The sequence below is a fragment of the Protopterus annectens genome, chromosome 8.part0 (genome assembly GCF_019279795.1).
Source record: "Protopterus annectens isolate FY-2018-M chromosome 8.part0, PAN1.0, whole genome shotgun sequence".
Lineage (NCBI taxonomy): Eukaryota > Metazoa > Chordata > Ceratodontiformes > Protopteridae > Protopterus > Protopterus annectens.
The window spans coordinates 1326733384-1326756808 of record NC_056741.1 but is presented as its reverse complement, the minus strand read 5'-3'; the positions used below and the strand labels follow the sequence as shown (position 1 = coordinate 1326756808).

The window sequence follows — 23425 nt, the reverse complement described above, 5'->3', positions numbered from 1 at the left end:
AGTTTGGTTTTGTATTAGAACATTACCCCACCTCGATTTTCGCGCAGGAATTGACGTGTCGTACATGACTGACAGGGCTGCGTGACAAAGCCATGCAGATTATACAGTGGCATGGTGAATATTCATTCTCTGGCCGTTTTTAAACACAAGCTTCATGCTTTTTTATGTTATTTAATTAGAGGTACTACAGCTTTTAGTACACGATATGTAAAACCGAGATTAAATAAAGTTATCCTAATTTTCTACATTTTAAGTGCACCTTCGAAAGCACCGCATGTCCTGGGTGTCTGTAGGGTAAGAAGCGGGTCAGAAGGGCAGTATCCACAAGTTCCCGTTTTGCAGCCCATACCCGTAACCCGTGCCCCCCCCTTATTTGGTTTAATGCTGAGCAGCAATTGCTTTTGCAGGTGGGCAAGCACCCACCTTTCTTTAAACATTTTTTGGAGATAAAGCTACAAGCAATAATGCTGGACGGTCCTTGCTACTGCGCATCTGGTGGGGTAAAAATTTGGACTGAATATTTTAAGGATGACTTCACATGGTAGAATAAACATTTAATGGTAGATTTAGCTTGCATAATAAACTAGGGCTGACACCTTTTCAAACGGCCAAAGTGTGACATTTTTTGGTACAAACGTCAGATTTTGCAAGCCAAAACATTACCACCTCAATTACAAAGGACAGCACTTCACTTTTTTGCCTAAATAAAAGCTTATTATTGTAGCATTTTAGTTGCTTATTCTGTTTCATACAACATTTAGGCGTTTCAAATACAGAATAACTGTTTTATGCAACTATTGCATAAAATACAGGGAATATTTTTGTCCGAAAATCTCAGGACATTTGCAATTTTTTGCAGGACACAACAGCCCAAAGTGGGACAGGTGGTAACCCTATAATAAACACCACATATAGCTCTTAAATTTAAATAGTGCGCACTAAATATTTCACTGGCTACCGAAATAGTTTTCTAATATGCAATACAGAAACTTGTCCGTACGGTTTCTAGTTTGCTGCAAACGTTAAAGTACTAAATATTACTTGTTCTGCGGTTACTGTGTAATATCAAAGTAACGTAACCATATTACAGAAAAAATTCATATTTGTTCAGCAAAATGATTCCCTTCCAGGTCTCCCGCTCATTGTCGGAAACGCCTATCGGTATCACTCATTTGTTCGTACTTCTTTTGCTCCACCCAGAGTAGATACATTCCTATCTCGATTTGCTGCTAATGATGTCAGAAAGTGACGTAATATTTGATAGTAACTACATTATGGGTCGATTCAGCCACTTACGATAAATATTTGGTTCCGGGCACGTTGTACATTTTAATGCTTACATTTTTACAGCTTAGGTTATATTTTCTTTTATTTATTTTCTTCATTTTGTTTTATTTTGCATTTCTCCGTTATTTGCCTATTCGGATGGGATCTACTGTTTGCTGTCTTTTGTACTATTCTACAGCTGTCCCATAGAGGACTCTGAAGACTGAGGTGTCTGTAGGGGGTCTCATGAAGGTCCGGGCTCTAATTTAATTGTTAGTAAACCGTATTGATCTTTTATATTACTACAGTTATTCACCTGGAGTAGTCTTTTACGTAATAATTTTGAAAGAAACAATTTCAAGTTTTCACAAGAACACATTGTATATGTTTAGGGTAAGTGTTGACTTTCAAAGTGGAAAATTTTACCGTTTGAAATATGTTAAAATTCAGAAGCATATCTGTCTTAAGAATGACGTTACCCTTGCTGTACCATCACACTAAATGGTATTGTAAGGAGGAGCTCTGTAGTGGAAGCATCTCCGTCACCCTCTTTGCTTAAAAAAACGGGCATAGCAAAAAAAATTTACAAAATTTTTATTTCAGTTAGTAGAAAAACAGGTTTCGTATCGCATGCGGTTTGAAGCATTAGCGGATGGTACTAATTTTGTTCTAGGTAATTATAGTTTATCGTGACATGTTCTGAACATTGTCCTACAATGTGTTTATATCGGACTTTGAAGGTGCTGGCTAAACATCACCACATTCTGATATAAACAAGTCGCCAAAACACTTATCGGTTCCATTAGCAGCAGTACTAGTTACACCCAGTTTGCGGGAATGTTAGGAATATTCTTTAGCAGTCTTCTGTGGATATTGTTTTCCCCGATCTGGTCTCCAGTAAGATCTTGGAAAGCTTTGTTCTCCAAGTGTGGTAACTTCCATTATTTCTCTATTTTCAAATTATTTGGACTTTTATTTTCACTCTTTTCCCTGGTTTTAGTAAATATTTTTTTGTCTGTTCTGCCAAAACGTAGTTTCTGCTGGTTTTGCTTTTTCTGTAATAGTTGAATAATGGATTTCTTATGTTATAATATTAACTGAGAGCAAACGTGTTCATTTTGATCTAAGATGTTTACCAATTGGAACCTAAGATGATGTGCAGTGTTCCAAAATGGATATATAGTATTCACTTTTCTTTGTTAATTTCGTTTAGTTTGTACAATACTTTTACTAACCTGTCCATTACTTTTATGGTCTCTGAGCTGTGAGTTTGTGTATCTAACTCCCATAGTTTCTCTAACATACAAAAACTCATGACTGGATAGGTTGTGGTCTGTTGTAGTCAACTACATTCTCTGGTCTCCCACGCCTTTCATTAAATGGTTTAAGGACCGCTATTATGGCTTGACTTGTGTCTCATATTTGCACAACTTCAGGAAACTTAAAATTAGTCAATATGTGGTAAACGTACCCCCCCCGAAAGCAAATATCCACCAGCATTCATCTGATGTTGAGGCAGATATTTGTGCAGCAAAAAGTTTCTCCCTCTGGTTATGATTTCTGTATTAGTTGTTCAGAAACTGTGAAGTCTACATCTGTTCTGTTATTATGCCAGGCCAACATGGCTTGCCCTGAGCTCTTCAAATTTCTTCATGCCAAGATGTGATTCTTTTAAACATTTCCTGTCTTAGTTGTGAAGGAATTATTACTCTTGTCACCTGACATTTTATTTCTGTTTGCAAAGTAAGCTGTTGTTAATGGCATAAGTAATTTTACATTATTTTGTCATCCTGACGTAAAGGCATGCCATAGTTGTAGTTCATAGTAATTTTACATTCCTATTTAGAGTTTGTGCAGCTTTTCTTGTCAGTAGAGAAATGCCCCATAATAATTCAGGGTTTTAATCTATTCTTTACATTCTTGTAGGTGTGTTATGCCTAACATCTCGGGAATGTGCATACCCTTACTAGACTTATTTTGAAATTGTGGGTGGTATTTTTGTAGTGAGAGGAACATTTTTTGGAGGCTTGCAGATTTGTTATATACTGATATTTTAAATATGCTTTGCAGTGATTTATGATCTGCTTCCACAGTGATGCTTTTGTCTTAAATGTAGCCATAATGTTTCTGATGGCCAAAAGCTATAAAACATTTTTTTCAATTTCAGCATAGTGTTATTGAGAATCTTTTGAATGTAAAGGAATGTGTGCATTTGTCTTTCATTCCTGTAGTAAGACTTCAACAGGCCCCTTTTGGCTTGTATCCACCTACCATGCCTCTTCTGGCTTGCACCTACTGGCAGTGTGGTAGGCTATGATTTGTAATTTGCTAATTTCCTATCCTGTTGACCAAAACCATTACATTTCACTGTCTAGAAACTTCCTTATCGGTACTAACACACCTGGGAAGTTATGGAATTCATGTGTAGATACTGGACCATGCCTAGGAATTGCATTGGCGATGTTTTATTATGTAGAATTTCCATATTAATGACTGGCCTCACTTATCAAGCATTTGTTTCTGTTCAACTTTAATTATATATTCCAAACTGAAATGTCTCCAGTAATGCCCACAACACTTTCCAGCCCTTCTACAGTATTAATCACAGCTGTCTGAAACTCTTTCAGAGCTGATGAGAAGAATCTGTAAAACTGTCATCCAAGAGGTGTATTGAAAATGTCAAATTGAAACCAGATCCGTCTAACTTAACTTGCCAGAATCCTTTCTTATCTTCAGGTAGAGTGAAATATTTATTTGTTTTTGTAAGTTTTGATAAATGGGTAATTGGACTGGTCAACGGACCTTTTTTAGACATGACCTGAGTATCATGGTGCAAGACACAAACATAAACTAAAGAGTAGAGAAGTAACAACATATAGACAGTACATTTTTTTGTTAATTACAATTGCTAGTGAGGTAGGTATTCAACCAATGATCATTTGTTCAAAGTATATCTTTACAAGAAAGACGTGCCTATAGTGTGAGCCTCATGGACGCAAGAGCATTTGATGCCCTTAAATAGTTCGGTTTAGTTCGTTTCAAAATAGTTGTAGTATCTCTTGTTGCCTGCCTTTTTTCAGGTAGCCTGTTCTAAACAGCTGGGCCTAGCTTAGAGATGGCGCTTCTCCTGTGGAGGTTTTAAAACAAAAGTCTGAGGGAAATGCAGTTTTCTTGTGGCATCTCTGATCAGTATTAGCAAAAAACTAAGGGCACTCATAAAATCGTCTAAGGCCAGCTTCGAGAGAAAAATTGCACAGGACGCTAAGGATAATCACAAGGCTTTCTTTAGTTATGTTAGGAACTTGGGTGGGAATTCCCAGATATGCTCAGAATTAGTCCAAAATGACAAAAAATACACCAAACCCACAGACATTGCCAACATCCTAGCTGACAGGTTCAGCGCAAACCCCCCCCCCCCCACCAAAAGGGCAAATATCTATCCCAGCAGAGTGCTGCCCCCCTGACATCTCAGATGCTCAGGTGGGAGCCGCCCTCTCCATAGCAAAAAACACAGCATCAATGGGACCAGACAGTGTCCCGGGCTGCGTCCTACATGAACTCCAAGAAGAGCTAAACCCAAACATAAAACTACTGTTCAATCTCAGCCTTACTACAGGATATGTACCCAAAGAGTGGCGTACAGCAACAGTGGTCCCTCTCCACAAAGGTGGTGCCTCAACGGACACTGGAAACTATCGCCCCATAAGCCTGACTAGCTTGGTCTGCAAAGCTATGGAAAGGAGTTTCCTGTCCTTGCCTATTTAAGTGGTACAGTGTGAAATACTTTCTGCTTAAAAACCTCAGCTTTGGCCGGCTATGGACTTGCTGTATTCAACTGGACATATAAGAGAATTTAAGTACCTTTATCTGCTCTTTTTTTTTCCAAAAAATACAGTATTTAAATTGATTTTAACTGTGTGGAGGGAATATTAACTGAACTGGAAGTTAGTCAGTGTTTGCTGATTTTTGTTATTTGCTAGTAATTACAGGTGTGGGGGTAGTCACATTCTTTGATTTCCTGACCTTGCCTATTTAAGTGGTACAGTGTGAAATATTTTCTGCTTAAAAACCTCAGCTTTGGCCGGCTATGAACTTGCTGTATTCAACTGGACGTATAAGAGAATTTAAGTACCTTTATCTGCTCTTTTTTTTTCAAAAAAATACAGTATTTAAATTGATTTTAACTGTGTGGAAGGAATATTAACTGAACTGGAAGTTTTCACTCTGCTCTTCAGTTAGTCCCACCCACCCTCCCTGTTTTGGTTTTTGTTTTGGTTTTGGTGTTAATCTTAGTGGCCTTGCAACTGCCCGCCCCTCTTGTAAATTTGTGTTTGGATACTCCTTCTGGGCCCATCTCATTTGCTCACTCAACTGAGTACAGTGAGATCATATTCTGATTTCAGGCACTCCTACTGTGTTCAAAGAGAGCATCTGGGAAACAGAAAAAAAAATTAAGCTTGTTTCCTGCCTTTCCTGTTAAGTGGTATAAACTATTTGTAGGCTTCTGAGCCCCCAAGCCCTTCTGTGTTAGAGGGAAGCCTTCTAGCTTAGTTTTTTTTTTCTTATAACTAGCCAGTTTTCTAGTTTCAGCACTCAAATATGTTTCTTTGATCTCGGCACTTGTTCAGAAAAAAAAAAAAAATTCATCTGCTTTTACTGTACTTGTGTTTCTACCTACTTTTTTTACTTTTGCATCATCTTATTTATTACTGCTTGGTGTAACTCATTCTAAGCCTTTTGGTTTAAACACTTGGGCTTCGGACCAGTTGTTTTGCACTGAGAGGGTTTGTGGTCTGCACTGTAGTGGCAAAACAGGTAGCTTCCATCCTTCTAGGTTGGGAACTGCTGATTGAGGGCTCAGTGTCTGTTATTCTAAAAGTGTATTAATTCTGGTTTAAGCACTTGGGCTTTCAGGCCAGTTATTTTACTTTAAGAGGGTTCATGGTCTGCACTCTTGTGGGAGGAGAGGCTGGACTCTGCCCTTCTGAGCTGGGAATTTCTGGTTGAAGGCTTATAGTGCATGCATATCTGAACTGCTTCTTACTGAAGTTGGTGCGCCTTGTTTGCTGTGGCATAGACTGGATTCGGGTATGCTGGATCTAGCTTTGTTTGTGTAACTTGAGCACTAATCCAGACATTCTCTAAAGTATTCAATTGTATTTATTACTGCTTGGTAGTAACTTGATTAAAGTGTAGCTATCATTCTAAGTCTTTTGGATTAAGCACTTGGGCTTCAGACCAGTTGTTTTACATTAGGAAGGTTTGTGGCATGCACTGTGGTGGCAGGACAGGTAGCTTTCATCCTTCTAAGTTGGGAACTGCTGATTGAGAGCCCAGTGTCTTTTATTCTTAAAGTGTATTAGTTCTGGTTTAAGCACTTGGGCTTCAGGCCAGTTATTTTACATTAAGAAGGTTTGTGGTCTGCACTCTTGTGGGAGAAGAGGCTGGACTCTGCCCTTCTGAGCTGGGAATTTCTGGTTAAAGGTTTATAGTGCCTGAATATTTGAACTGTATCTTACTGAAATTGGTACACCTTGTTTGCTGTAGCATAGACTAGATCCAGGCCTGCTGAATCTAGCTTTGTTTATATGCTTGTTGTTTGTTTGCTTGTTCTTTCCCTGGAATGCTAATTCCACCTAATATGCGGCTTCTCAGCGCTTCTGTGGATCACTAGTGATATCTGCATTGCTTACTGTACTTATTTCCTTGTTTCACTTGAAAGAAAGTTACTGTTTGTCGTTTTTGCATTTAAGTTACCTGTAACACATTGCACTTAAGTTACCTGGCTCTTGCTCACTAAAGCAATTATATAAGTCAGCACTAAAAATTAAAAGCACTACACCCTCACTCCCCACTGGCCCTGGTTTTCAATTATTAAGGAATTCCCAATATTATTCTAGCATGTCCAAAGGTCAGTTGTCAATCTCCTCTCCGGTCCAGCTGGTGAATCTGGGAATCTTGAGGCAATGTTACAACTGCCTCATGTACACAGACAGCCCTCTCCTCCTCCCAATAAATTCCAACACATGTGAGAGATGCAACCATATAGCCAAACTGGAGGCTAAGCTCTCTCAACTCAGTACTGGCATAACCAGTCAGGAGGAGAAGGAAACCACACTCACTACAATTCCAGTCTCACATAGACCTACCACGACAGCAAACCAAACACATAATCACACAAAAACATACTCGGAGGCTCTAAATAAAGATCTGCCGAAGCAGCAGAGACCTCCAAAGCAGACACCCAAGCAGCCGCTACCCCAAAACAAAATACATGCAACACATATCTCACAAAGCCAGTGTGCCGAACAGTCACAGCCCTTAAGACTAAACAACACACCTGATACACTTGTAATAGGTGACTCTATCGTCAGGCACACTGACGTCCCGCTCACCAGGCTGAACAAGGAGAGGGTAATGGTGAGCAGCCTGTCGGGCGCTAGGATCCGCCACATAACACAAGCACTCAGGTCACTCCAAGGCAAGTACAAATATGACTCAGTCATTGTCCATGCTGGTGTGAATGACCCGAGACGTACCTCCCTGGACTACATGAAAAGAGACATAAAGGAGCTCTCTGAGCAGATAGCCCAGGCAGGTATGACCCTGAACTTGAGTAGCATCTTACCCTCACCAAGAATGATGCCACAATATGAAGACAAGATGATCAATTTCAACAATTGGCTTAAGTACTGGTGTCATTCAAAGGGGATCCAATGCCTGTCAGCTTGGGATGATATGCTCGACAAGCCACGATGCTTCGCTAGGGACGGCTTGCACCTGTCACCCCCTGGGCTTTTGGATATTGGCAAAGGCTCTTGCTACCCCCATAGTGCCTTTTTTAGGCAAGGTTCAAAAGACAAACCCACCTTCATAGGTATCACAAGGGATAAGAAACTAAGAGTAATGCTACTCAACGCCAGAAGTCTAAACCTCAAGATGCACTCGAAACTCTCCTTAGCATGGAGAACATCGATATCTGTGCAGTAACAGAAACCTGGTTCAGGGCTCCTGAGAGCACCCCAGCACTACCAGGTTATACCTCATACCATGCTTTCCGACCCCAAAACTTGGACCGAACCACAAAAGGAGGGGGAGTATCGATATTCATCAAAGATACCCACACCTCCAGGTTGGTGGCAAAGCACGAAGCATCAGAGACTATCCATGTGCAACTAACAGTGGGTAAAACTGCCTTCCAGTTTATAGCCTGCTACAGACCACCCTCCCAAACCCAGGAACACCACTTGGCCTTCCTGAGAACACTGGAAAATATGAAGGTCTCTCCAAACACCATTATATTGGGCGACTTCAACTACCCAAACATAGACTGGGAGCATTACTCTAGCTCCAACACCCTAGCCCAAAGGTTCGTAGAATTTATAAACTCAAATGCTATGGAACAACTTGTTACCACTCCCACAAGAGGGGAAAACATACTGGACCTGATCATTGCCAACATGGGGACTCTGTGCTCCAGACCAGAAGTGTATCCCCCACTGGTAAGATCAGACCATAAACTAATCTCACTGGATATTCACATCCCGACCCCACCCCCTGCCCAGAAAACCACAGTGAAAAACTTCTCTAAAGCAAATTTCACACTCCTGAAAACTGAGGTGGAATCCTTCAAAGCCCCCGGGCCTGTGGAAAATACGGCCCAGACCACAGAATCCTTTATAAACGCATTCTATGAACACCTTCAGGAATGCATGGATCATGCGATCCCAAATAAAACCAAGACCCAATCCGTCCTGTCTGGTGGACCCCAGCCATAAACAAACTATACAATAGAAGGAAGAAGCTACTAAATGATAGAGCAAAATCCCAAAAGGGAAGGCATCACTGATCAGTATTAGCAAAAACTACGGGCACACATAAAATTGTCTAAGGCCAGCTTGAGAGAAAAATTGCACAGGACACTAAGGATAATCACAAGGCTTTCTTTAGTTATGTTAGGAACCTGGGTGGTAATTCCCAGATATGCTCAGAATTAGTCCAAAATGACAAAAAATACACCAAACCCACAGACATTGCCAACATCCTAGCTGACAGGTTCAGCGCAAACTTCTCCCACCAAAAGGGCAAATATCTATCCCAGCAGAGTGCTGCCCCCCTGACATCTCAGATGCTCAGGTGGGAGCCGCCCTCTCCAAAGCAAAAAACACAGCATCAGTGGGACCAGACGGTGTCCCGGCCTGCGTCCTACATGAACTCCAAGAAGAGCTAAACCCAAACCTAAAACTACTGTTCAATCTCAGCCTTACTACAGGATATGTGCCCAAAGAGTGGCGTACAGCAACAGCAGTCCCTCTCCATAAAGGTGGTGCCTCAACGGATCCTGGAAACTATCGCCCCATAAGTCTGACTAGCTTGGTCTGCAAAGCTATGGAAAGGATCATCATGGATCTCATAAATAAAGATATTGGGGACCTACAAACACTGGATCCTACCCAGTTCAGCTTTGTTAAGGGCAGATCCTGCCTCTTAAACCTGGTCGATTTCTTTGAAACAGTCACCAAGGCCATCGACGAGGGGAAGGTGGTCCACACAGCCTGCCTGGACCTCACAAAAGCCTTCGATACAATACCCCACTCGGGCATTATAGATAAGTTCACCAGCTTAAATATAAACCCCTATGTCACTAGATGTTTGCAAACTGGCTCAAGGACAGAACCCACATGGTTAGAATTGCTGGAGCCATGTCGGACTCCAAACCAGTTACAAGTAGTGTCCCACAAGGCTCAGTCCTGGGACCTCTCTTGTTCGGTATATATTTCTCGGAGGTACAGGCCAACACGGAAGGACTGTGGCTGACCAAGTTCGCAGATGACTGCAAACTGGGTGCCATAATCGACTCTCCAGCCGACACAAGCATCCTCCAAAAGGGCCTCATAGAAACTGACAACTGGTGCCAGAGCCATGGCCTCAAGCTAAATGCCAAAAAGTGTATAGTCATCCACTTTGGCAAAAACAAAGTGCCCACAAATTACCACATAGGTGGTAATCCATTAAGTACAGAAAAAGTAATTAGGGACCTGGGGACCCAAGTTGATAGCAATCTCTCATTTGACAACCACGTGGCCAAAGTGGTTAGAAAAACATTTTATATAGCCCACCTAATCATGAAAGGATTCACATCTAGATCAGGGGATGTCATCGTGCCTCTTTACTCATCCCTCATCAGGCCCATAATTGAGTACAATGCCCCTTTCGGGATGTACCTTACCAGACACCTGCAGCAACTGGAAAGACCCCAAAAGTACCTCACCAAGAGAATCAAAGGGCTCAAACTGATGCCATATGCTGCCCGATTAAAGAAACTCCAGCTCTACTCAGTGGCATACCGCCTGTTCAGAGGCGATCTGTGCCTGACGTATAAAGCCATGTCCAACCCGGAATTAATGGACATGTTGCACCTCAGAAAATCCAAATCCCATCGAGCTACTCGCTCGAGAGACTTGAAACTCAGCACTGAAATAAAAAGGACATGCTGGAGGGACAGATTCATAACCCAGAGGCTCCCTTCACTCTGGAATAAAATCCCAGTCCAGGTTAGGCAGAGTCCCCCATTGACTCTCTTCAAGAGGAATCTTGATGAGTGGATGGGAGATCGTAGGTTTACCCTGGGTATCACTTCTGTGTCACTGTTAGACAGAGGCACAGTATACTAACCTCGAAAAAGGGCATAGCAAAATAAATTTAAAATGGGTGGCGAAAGCCAAACACATTCTGGCTAGGCTTATAAATGCCCTAGGCAGATAGCCTAGTATGAAGCTATGAACCTAAGAGTATATTTAGGCTGCTTGATTTGTAATTTTGTTTCAGGGGGGCACTGCCTCATTTTAACAGCTTGTAGATTTTATAGATAATAAGAAATATGTCTCTGTCATTTACAGGTAGTGGGATCACTGTAGAATTGTTTTACTTGCCTCTTCTGTTGCCTAAATGTGGCATGTGTTCTATCTTGATTCAGCTTTTTAAATCTTTAGAACCTATGCATATTGTTAACTTGTCTTGTTTGACTTCTGTCTCCATGCTGTAAAATCAGTCATTAAGCTCACTTTATTTTTATATAATCGCCATGTCTTTCACATCCTTTATCTCTTATTCAGAACTGTCTGTTAGTGCAGTACAAACTCCTCCTCCTAGGAGTATGGGTTACAGGCATTATCTCAGGAAAAAGTCTTGGTGTGATATTCATCTTGAAGACAACTCAAGCCTTCAAACAAACCATATATTTTTTTTTTCCAAAAAGTGAGCGCACTCATACAAATTATTTTTATTAGGATTTAAATAATGTATTCTGATGTCATATTTGAGTAGTGCTTTACTCTACAAACTGAGTTACTTCTCAGACATTCATTGCTGGTAAACTCTTGACATCATTCTACATAACAGTGCGAGAAGGGACGAGGATAATCGCACAGTCTAACTCTGTTCGCAACATTACCAGTTTTACAGCTGTGACTTGTTCTGGTGTTGCTAGAACCTCCCGTGCCACAAAATAGCATTCTGCAAATTCATTCATCCATCCAAATGAACAGGATTGATTTGTTTAATCATTAGTCATTGCAAGCTCTTCACAAGAATTATACTTCCAAATGTTAGGTTGCTTTAAATTTATTTGAAGTGAAACAGCTTGAAATTGTAACTTGTTCTTTTAGATTTGCACATGCTATAGCCATACTTTACCGTTAGGCTTCAGTCTTTGCCTAGAATGAAATAAAAATAAGCATAAAGATTTGAACTGCTTGTGCATGACAATTAGAGATCTGAATACAAGTTTAGACAGGATATTGCATTTGGTTCCAGTGTTTAACTTTAAATATTACAGACACACCAATAATCATAATTATTCCGCAATGATTAATTTAGGTATGACTATTAACTTGAATTGTGCTCAAATTATCACTTCCTTAATTGCTGTTAACCCCAGCACTGTTTAATATGCTCTATGCAGTGATTTCTGTAGAGCCAGTAAACATTCCTGCTTTATTTTACCCATTAGATTCTACAGCTTTTATAGTACAGCAACATTCTTGTAAAATGGCCACAGATTCTTCAGAGCTTGCAGACTGTAGTGAAAGCTTTGCAATGTGCTTTCTCCTTTTCTGCCTTTGGCTGACGCGCTAAGTCTTTTTAATAAAGCAGCTTTTGGAATAGTTTGGAGTTTGGTCAAGTTGTTATTATTATCTATTTTTCCTTTTGTGGTGACTTTTTATTGGTGACAAAATACTTGCATTGGGGGTAGTTTTTGACTATATGTAACTTGTTGGATAGCAAACTGGCTCACAAATGGAACCTAAACATTTAGGGTAGGTGGTTCTAAATCCTCCAAAAGACCTGTCACTAGTGGTGTACAGGGTTCAGTGCTTGGGCCATATCTGTTATTTTTTTTCTCAGAGGTCAAAACTAATGTTAATGGTTTATTGCTGAACAAGGGTAGCGTATCACTGTAAATTTGGTGCCATCATAATTGTCCAGAGAACACCAAGATTCTCCAAGAGGGTCTTTAACAGACAAATAGATGCTGGCATTAAAGCTAAATGCCCAAAAATGTATAATAGTCTCCTTTGGCAAGCATGAAGTCCCCTGTAATTATCACATTCAAAACACACCCCTGAAAATTGATCCCATTAGTTAGGGATCTGGAACATATGGGGGCAGCAAGTATATTACCATGTATTCACTATTGTAAGAAAGTAATTTTTCATTGGGCAGCTTATTAGTAAGGGTATGGCATGTAGGTCCAAGGATGTGATCATTCCAGTGTATTCGGCACTTAGACCAATTGACTATAAAATTCTCTTTAGTATGTACTGTTCATTCTCTTCAGTATGTACTGTCCAAACACTTAAAAAAAAAAAAAAAAAAGTGTTGTGGTTATTCATGTTTTGTTATCAATAAAATCAAGGGCTTAAATCAAAAAACTGCACTGACCATCTCAAAGCTCTGTCCCTATTCATAGGCAACTGAGTGGTGATCTCTGTCTTGCGTATAAAGTCTCAATGGACCCTTCCCTCTTAGATCTACTGCACATTCGCAAGTCCAGTGGTGACATAAACACCTGCTTAAGAGATCTTAATTTCTTCTACAATATAAATAGAACATGTTGGAGAGATCAATATGTATCCCTGAGAATACCACTTTGGAATTGTCTTCTTGTCCACATAAAACAAAGAATATTCCTTACTCTGTCGAAATGTAATATGGACGAATAAATGGGGAAACAGCAAATTCACCCTTGGTTTAGCTTCTTGTCTCTTATAGGTAGGGATAATGCATAAATGTTTTGCCTGGCTCTGGCTTATTCTAAGGGGTAAAAATTTAATAGGAATATAGGGCTAGGCTTTTAAAAACCATCATTGATCAATAACTTAGTAAGCACCTATGAACCGAAAACTTTTGGTGACTATAAATAGTCATCTGATGCAGGAATGGGAAAAAAAGGCATGAAAAGTACTGTAATTGTCTCGTGGTATGAAAACAAAATAAAAGTATTGGAAGAGAAATATTTTAACTGTAAATATAAATAAATTGAGGTTCTTTTAAACATTGAAAATCTGTGAAAACCGAACATTTGTACATCTTTTTTTGTTGGTGCAGAGGATTAAAGTTGTGAGCTGTAGCTCCTGGGTACAGAGTTTAAATTTCCTCAGCCCTCATTTTCCCCAAGGCATTTTTCTGCGTTGCCTCTGTAAAGGATCTTTGTGTCCAGTCAGCCTAACTGTTTAAGAAATCAGTATTATTAATTTGAAATATAAACAAATTACATTCTGCTCTGAGTGAATAAACATGCGCATCAGTGAGAGCACTCATTCTGCTTCAGAATAGAAAAGAAATGAAACCTTTTGTGAAAATCTGTCTGTAAGCAGTTTATTCTGAATCTGTTGTGTAGCATCTAGTGTCTTCTGAACCTTTCCTACACCTGTAACTTGAAAATAGTTACTGTAGATGTCCAGAAAGATCATGTGAAATCAGCATTCACACAGTTATAGTAACATCATTGTAATTTAATACAGACTGAAGGACTTGTGGTGTCACATGGTGCTAGTCTCCCTGTGTGCTGAAATCCCTTAAAGTGATACAGTGAAATTGTTATAACTTCACGTTTCAATTTCTGATTGTGTGCTTTAAGCAAGTTGACTAGTGACATTAAATGTAGCTGCTCCTAACCACCACACAGACTACTTAAAACACAAATAATGGAAAAAATAAGAAAATCACTGCCCATGGTAAAGAAAAAGTACTCACTTTAATGTTTCCACACTGTTAAAACAAACAATAAATTAACATACAAAATTCACGGACTAAGTGCTTTTGCCTGATCAAATATTAAGGCATCATCAGAGTCAGTGAAAATATCTTTAAGCTCTATTTAAATAACACCAGATCTTAAAGTGAATCATTACATCATTTCTTGAAGGTGACAATAAGAATGTACAAGCACAGGCAGAAACAGCATTTAACGATGCCGGTTTAATACCTAGTGCAAGCTTAGAAGTGAACTTGACAGGCATCAGTACAGGCACTATTTAAAATTTAACATATTTTACTTTGAAAAATGAACTTGTTCACTTTTAAGGAAAGTATTTAGTTTTGTTCCTAAATTCAAGGTAGACAACAAAATTGTTAATTGACCTTAAACTATTCACAAGACATTTGAATTTAAGACTATATTTTTATTACAGAAACAATGGGGATGACTAGCTCAGTCTTAAATGCAAAAGTATTTTTATACCTCCTAGCAACCCCCTGATTAATATTTTGAGAGGTTGGTAGAAAATGATTTTAGACAAACATTAAAAATGGACAAATCAAATTTTAGTAATTTAACAAAGGAAGAGAGGTTGTGCCCGAGTAGTTTAGCTAGAAATAAAGAATATAGAGTGATTAAGTCGGACAAGGGTGACGGGATAGTATTAATGGAGCAATTTGACTATGCTTGCAAAATGTATGAGCTTACTAAAAAATTGAAGCACAAAAGAACAATTGGGGTAGATCCAAGAAATGCAGTAAATCCAATTTATTGAGCACTTTCGTCACCAATTACAAATGACTTCTTCAGAATGAAACACATAATCACATTGCCCTTGTTTATACTCCCAATAGGTTAGCCAATTAACATACATAATTAGTTCAATTAAGTGAATTAAAACTGTAGACTCCCTTTTTTAAGAAATGATAAAACACAATCAAAAACGAACATGTCTTGCATCCCTCTGTAACGTGCATAACAAAAGAGTAAGTCTAAAAAATAGAGAAGATAAAAAAAATGACACATAAATATATATGTATGTGTAACTCCTTAAAAATATCATCACAAAACACTATATATCTAATGCCTGTTGTATAAACAATAGTAATAAAGTACGAAAAATAGCTTAAAAAACTTAAGTACACCTTGTCCCTAATTTAGAGCAAAAAGTCAGCTTTTAATTTTAGGTAAGTACTAAGAGAAACCATGTCATTCAATCCTGGGTGAGTGGTGGCATTAACCCTTAATTGCCATAGTAGTTCCTTAAATTCTAATAATTGGGCAATGGGACCCCCCCTCTCATCCATAACAAATTGCTCCAATACTATAAACTTGAAATGATTACCTGAATGTGTGCTAATATGTTTCGCTACTGCATTCTTTAGATTGTTTTTCCCAGTATCATACATGTGTTGGTAAATACGCATCCTGAATGCATTTTTGGTTTTACCTATATAAAAACCCGGGCACTCTTGGCATATACCTGCGTAGATCACCTGTTTTTGTGACACAATTACTCTTGTGGTTAAGTCTTATCCACCATGAATAATTTGTTACCTTCCAAAATGTTCTTGCACTGGTTACAATGCCGACTTTTTGTCATTTTACCTGAATTGGCTTTGTTGTTCCCCTCTGTTTTTTTCTATTAATTTTTTATACTGGTATCTTTTTTATATACAACTAAAGGTGTCTCACCTATTTTTCCACCAATATTCCCATCATTTTTTAAAATGAACCAATTTCTGATAATAATGTCCTGTATCAGGAGGAATTGTGGAGTGTAGGTGAGAATTAGCCCATTCTTAAACCCAGTTGTCATAACACTGTTCTCTGAGTGCACAGTCTTATAATGTCAAGCCCTAGCAAGGGAAAAAAATGTCCCTCCACTCTTTTGTTTGTCACTTCTTCCACTATTGGTGTCAAAAACTCTTCAGGATAGCCCCTTTTCTTTAACATACTCAATAAAACACACCTTTCCTTGTAAAAAATCCTCCATTTTGCTGGTCATGCGGGCCAATCTCACACACTGTCCTTTCACTAAGGTTCGTTTTTGGTGGAGCTGGTGCCCGCTCTCAAAATGTAAAAGGGAGTTTGAGTATGTTGGCTTCCTGTATATTGTGGAACAAAATTGTGAATTGATATGGTCTTTACTGATCCGTATATCTAAATAACTGATGGACTCATTGTTAATTTCCATTGTGAATTTCAAAAAAATGGTACTTGTGTTAAGGAACAGTAAAAATTCTGACAATTGGTCATAATTCCCATCCCAAAGAATTAGGATGTCATCCAGGTAACGTCCATAAAATCTACAATGTGACATCCCTTCTGATTTAAAAACTCTGGACAATTCCCACTGAGTCAGGACAATATTAGCAAAAATGGGTGCACAAGTTGCACCCATTGCTACTCTCGACCTCTGTTTGAAAATATGTCCCTCAAATGTAAGAAAATTATTTTCCAAAACCAATTCCATTAAGGTCCTTAATGTTAGTATTTTTGTGTGTGAAAATTTTGTGTGCTGACATAAAATATCATAGAACATTTCAATTCCCTCATAATGTGGAATCACTTTAAACAAATCTTTAATGTCAACAGTGGCAAAAAGAATGTTCCTACTATAATATTCCTGTTTGATTGATTTTTTTTTTTTTTTTTTTTTTAAGACTGGGACTATGTGACTAAATGAACTCTGACAGTAAGTGTTGATCCACAAATTTTGCTATGGAAATGGTTTTGGACCCTTTTGTGTCTAGGTATCCCGAAAATAGTCTGGATCCTAGGATATTTTTGTGTACAAAAATTATACTCCGTTTCTGTTAATTGGTCATTTAAAAGTAAATCCATCTGGACAGCGTCTACTTTTCTGTATGCTACATTTAACTAATTCCTGGAAATTTGTTCGTATCCATCACCAAACAAATGTCCTAGCATGCTGTCAACATACCTGTCCTGGTCCATTACCACTAGTCCATCCCTTTCAGGTTTCATAACCCAAGTAGATTTGTTGTTGGAAATAGAATTGAGAAGAGCTGTTTCCTTCATAGTTAAATTAGGTGAAACCTATTGGTCTCTACTTCTAGAAACATCTCTAATTTCTTTCGAGCAAATTGTTTGGAACAGTTGTATAGTAGGATGTAATGGGGAATTAAATAAACTTGTCTTTTTATATATATTAGAATTACTAATGTTGTTTTCACCTAAAGTTACACTCTGGTTCAATTTTTTGGAAAATAACATAACCTCTAGTATAGTTTTTTTAATAAATTTCTTGGTGGGGACAAAGTTCAGACCTTTTTGAAATAGGTTAGCCCATTCCTTTGTGACCTGTATACTGCTAAGGTTGTCAATCTTAAAATCATTGTGATCATTCAAAATCACTATACCTTCACTGTAATTCACATCTTTGGATAGAACTCTGTTCGTTACCAATTCACACGCCTCCCCCTCCCCCTTTCCTACACTACAAATGTATGAGCTTCTAAATAATGAAGAGACCTATGAAAGGGCAACAATAAATGAGATTAATAGGGCATGTATGAAAATAGACATGATGTTGTGAGACCTATGAAAGGGCAACAATAAATGAGATTAATAGGGCATGTATGAAAATAGACGTGATGTTGCTCGATGCCCTATATCAGGGCTCATTGAAACCTGATGAATTTGAGTATCTTGGGGTGGAGACACCAATTATCCCAATAATTTTTGGGATCCCCAAGATACATAAAAATCAGAGTGATCCCACTTTTAGACCAATTGTGGTGGCAAAGGGCTCTAAGATAGAATCAATAGCAACCTTTGTGGATCATCACTTTAAGGCAGTTCTCAAGTCCTTTACTTATATCTTGAAAGACTCGTGGCATTGCCTAGATTTATTGAGAAGAATACATAGTGACAAGGACTTTTGTGTTCGTCACAATTAATGTAATTAATCTCTTTTCTGTTATACCTCACGAGGTAGGCCTGGATTATTTCACTCAAAGCTTGACACTGAGTGGGTTGTAGGGCCAAACCAGGACTAACTTACTGGCAGACCTGGTTGAAATGGTGCTTATCAACAATTTTTTGTTTTGAGGGTGAATACGTCCGGCAAAAAACAGGTGTGGCTATGGGCGTAAAGTGCACCCCTGATTTTTGCCAACCTTGTTTTAACTAAATGGGAGAAAAGGGAGGTATTCACCTCAGTTTACATGAAAAAAAAAATTTTATCTTATCATAGATTTTTGGATGATATCCTTATTCTGTCGACAGGGGGATCTGAAGAGCTGTTAGAATTTATAAATTATTTGAACATAACGACTGATTTTTTTTTAAGATTTACATACAAGACCAACAGCAAAAATATTCATTTCTTAGATATTTTTTTGAGCAAAAACAACTTATTGGAGAACTCTCTTCTAACATTTTTGGGAAAAGAACTTCTGCAAACACACTCTTAGAATGTCATAGTTGCCAAGACGGAGTGTAATTAAAGGCCAAATAGTTAGACTCTCCAGGTTGGTCAGTAATGATGAATTTTTACGTGAGATGTATATTTTGATTGGCATGGTCAAAGAAAGGGGCTATCCCATTAAGCTTCTGGCATCAGTTAAAAAAGAAGTTATAAAAAATCATTCTATGAGATTTAGCCCAATTTTAAGAGATGGGATAAATACTATAATGGTGGTGAATGTAGCAACCCCCAAGAATGATGTTGTGGTCTTGCAGTACAATCATTTAGCGCCAGATTTGGCAAAAAGTTTATGTAGGATATGGGACAGCGTGCTTGATGCTGAACTGAAAAACAAATTGGGTGCAAAACCTAAAGTTGTATACAGCAAGGGCAGAAATGTCAAGGAAATACTTGAACTTGACAATGAAAAGCTTAAAAAGGTATACATCTCTAGGATGAGCAAATGTGGGGCATGCAGTAGTTGTAGGTTTATTAATTATAATCCTTATGTGACTATTGAAACACACAACAGGACACTGCAGTTGCAATACAAAAGGAGTTGTATATAAAGCTACATGTGTGTCATGCCCTGTGTTCTACATAGACCATCAGGAAGTTACATGATAGAATTCTGGAGCATAATAGGGATATAAGAAAAAGAAGAGAGACCAGTGCTTTATATATCCACACTGGCGAATGCAATGAGTATAAAAAATATACATTTTTTGTGATGGACAAAACAAAAGTAGGAATGAGATGGGGTGACCCTGAATTAGAACTTTATAGAATGGCAACTTAGATTAAATGCCAGAGAGAAGCCAGGCATTAATGATGATACATCTCTGTTGTGTGTTCTAAAAAGAAGAGCCAAATATGTTTGAATTTTACTTTTGTGAAGTTTATACTTGATGGATATGTTTTTATCTGGTTTAAGGTGTTTATGATCTACCTTTTGCAAACATTTGTTTCATTTATCAGTTTTGCAACAGGTTAAAGTTGCATTCCAGATATCTCATTTTTAACTTTTAACTGTTTTAACATTTTTACTATTTATTTGTGTTTTTATTCTTCATATTACATAATTTGACATGGCAGGAAATGATGTAATTGACGTTAAGATCTGGTGTTATTTAAATAGAGCTTAAAGATGTTTTCACTGACTCTGATGCCTTAATATTTTATCAGGCGAAAGCGCTTTGTCTGTGAATTTTGTATGTTAATTTATTTTATGTTTTAATAGTGTGGAAACATTAAAGCGAGCACTTTTTCTTTTACCACGGGTAGTGGTTTTCTTATTTTTCTGTTATTTGACCAGTGACATTAGTTTACGTTGAATATTCTTAGAATGTATTGCCCTTCTGCTTTCAGTTTTTGATATACTGTTTACTTCTCTGGTGCTGTGTGTAGCATTACTTTCTAAGAATTATTGCTTTTTTTTTTTACTGTAATATGGTTGCAGGCTTGTTTCCATATATACAGTATGGTAGAACACTACTGCAAGTTGGTGTCCTGCCATTAAATGGGTTTTTGTCTCTTCATGTTCAGGATCATAATATTTCTGTCAGCAGAGGAAGTAACTATTTACAGCATTTGTAGTGGATGCGATGTAACATAACAGAAATGTTTACTGGGCATATCTTTTCAGTTTTATAGATTTTTCTTCCAATGGCTTCTGGCAAGACACAGCGTCGGGATACCCTGGTATTGTTGTGTGAGTGGGAATCATGCAGTCATACATCCTCTACAATGGAAGAGTTTTGTTCCCATGTGTCAGAGCATTTGTGCCAACATCTTAAAGAAAGTGAAGAGGACATGGAATCACGAGGTGGGTAAATGAGTTATGCCATACTGTGTGTGTGTGTGTGTGTGTGTGTGTGTATATATATATATATATATATATATATATATATATATATATATATATATATATATATATTTTTTTTTTTACATATATATGTACATAATATTATATATATATATATATATATATATATATATATATATATATATATAATGTGTGTGTGTGTGTGTATTTTTTGTGTGTGCATGCTTGTGTTTATTAACTGGATGAGTGACATAATTGGTTTGGAATAGTTTTACTCGTTTTACTCATGACCTTTAAGTTTTCAGTACATATGGGGTTTATTCTTTTGAACCTTCAGGCTGTAGTTGTAACAAACTATCTGATGTTGTAAATCTTTGTTTATTCATTACAAATAGGACCTTTGTTCCGTCCTCGGAACCGATACAGCCGTTTCCAAGCTCGCGCCAGCCAAAAACTCTCAACTAAGACCTACCCATAATGCCCCTCTCCTAGTTATTCCAGATCTTGTTTCTGACTTTCCTAGTCAGATGTGCTAGCCATCTCTCTCAAAGCCAAGTAGAAAATTGCTGTTTTTAAGACAGTTTCTTTTCAAAATTGTTTATTTTTTAGTCAAGTTAGCCTTTTCTCACTGTCGCCAATAACCTAATTCTATTCCCTACACTTTACCTTGGTAATTTAATTTCTACCATTATTGGTACTGTCCCTCTCTCCTGCCTTTGACAGGCCCTTCTTACCACTTGTGGTATTTTTTAAATACCATCTCTGGTATTCTCTCCCTTTCTCTCCCTTATTTTGTTTTTTTCTATAGGATAGCCTTGTTGCCTTACTATGTCAGACAAAGCTAAGTTGAGGTTTAAATGGTGTGACAAGTGTGGATGTAGGATGCCTAACTCGGATACACATGCTCGGTGTGTCTACCGTTTGGGCGTGGATCATATTAAAGCTGACTTTGACATTTGTGCTAGTTTTAGTAATCGTACACTAGCAGAAAGTAAAAATAAACTTATCTTAAAAGGTTTACTCAAAACACCTTTTTCGGAGGCTCTATCTGGGTCAGAGGTCTCACCCCCTCCAAAGACGAAAAAAATGGAGTCATTTGGTTCCTGCAACCCCGTCAGTTATGGAACAGTCTGCTCCGTGCTTCGCCAGCGCCCTCGGCGCAGACCTCTTCGACACAAAGCTCTGTGTCTTCTCCCTCAGTGCCATCCATGATATTCACCCCTATTTCAATTCCAGCCTCAGCACCACTGAGTTCGGTGCCGTCCTTGGATCTGACATTGGCTCCGATGACTGTACCTGCTTCGGCACCATCCACGGCCACAGTGCCGACAGTTTCTTCAGCTCCTTCGGCTCCAAAACTCGAATACCTGCCAAGGACAAGATACTCTCCAACTTACTACCCTTTTTTGGGGCAGAGATTTAGTCCCTTTCTAGAAAGCACTGATTCTCTTTCAGCAGCCTCCTTTAGATCCACTAGGAGTTTTTCTGAATTATATCTAGTGCGGGTTGTGGACCAGCTTCTGGCAGCTAGGGGATTGCCCATTCCAACTAGACTTTCTGTCCTCCTTGGCTCTGAATCTTTTACTACATCTTCTCCTGTTTATCCTCCTCCAGCCTCTGCCCAGATCCCAGAGATCTCGGTACCAGTGTCCACTCCGGTGCATACTGTCTCTGCTCTGACAGCAGTGTTCCCCTGTCGGCACCATCCACCCTTGCTGCATCGGCTCCCGTGGAGCTGATGCGCTCTCAGAGCTGTGCTTGGACCGTCCGTACCTTGTTACCTAGCCTGGTGCCTATTTTCTCGCTGGTGCTGTCTTAGTCCACAGTTCGGATGGCTTCCAGTTCTCTGAGTTCCTCACCTGGAGGTGGGCTTCTCGGGGCGAGGTGTGACCCCGGTTCCAAGGATGTTACTTCAGGCTCCCATCCCTCCTGGGGTGGGCCTGCTGTCCAGGTGGTGGAGAGGGTCCTTCACTCCGAAGGCTCGTAGTCAGCACCAATAACATCAGTATCAGAACCCCCCCCCCCCCCAGCATACACCTCTCCCAATCCTCCATTTCAAGACCCCGGGCACGGGAGTCCCAAGAACCCTTTTTGAAGGGAACCCCTTCTCGGGAGTCCTTCTCAGAAGCTCCCACTTGGGAGCCACCCTAGAAGAAATGGTGCAAGAGGAAGCACCTTGATTCCCCGGAGGAATCTGTCACCGAAGACACTGATTGTGATGGGGTCTCCTCTAGACGACGTCTCATTCGGAGACATTCTCGAAATCTTCCAAGCAGCGGGGAGACTAGAAGTCCTCTAACCCTTCTTCTGAGGAATTTGTGTTCCTGCAGGCCTTCCGTGCCCAGCCATCTACTTCCTGGGTGACTCCACTGGCGGATGACCTTGTTAAACTCATTATGCAGCATGCCTGGAAAGCCCTGGACAACATAGAACCTGTCCTTCAACGGTCAGACAAAATTTTATCTACACCTGAAGACCAGCCCCACTGGTCCGAGCAGTTGACAGTTGATTCTATGGTTGTGGCAGCAGCCACCAAGAGAGGACTGGCAGAAGATAGTTCCACTATCCATTCTCCAAACAGCGAGTCCCAGACCATGGACAGACTAGGGATGCAGACCTATATGGCACACTTTACTCG

The 23425-nt window shown here is 39.2% G+C and overlaps 1 protein-coding gene across 1 annotated transcript in view; it reads left to right on the top strand.

Annotated features, from left to right (window-relative positions):
* The first annotated feature begins 1012 nt into the window (after positions 1-1012).
* LOC122809396 (histone H4 transcription factor) overlaps positions 1013-23425 on the top strand; it is a 698230-nt gene continuing 675817 nt past the window's right edge. Inside the window, exons 1-2 of the mRNA XM_044080864.1 lie at positions 1013-1659; positions 20608-20787. Of these exons, the coding sequence (XP_043936799.1) occupies positions 20628-20787 (160 nt within the window). The 5' untranslated portion in view covers positions 1013-1659; positions 20608-20627. The remainder of the gene's footprint in view (positions 1660-20607; positions 20788-23425) is intronic.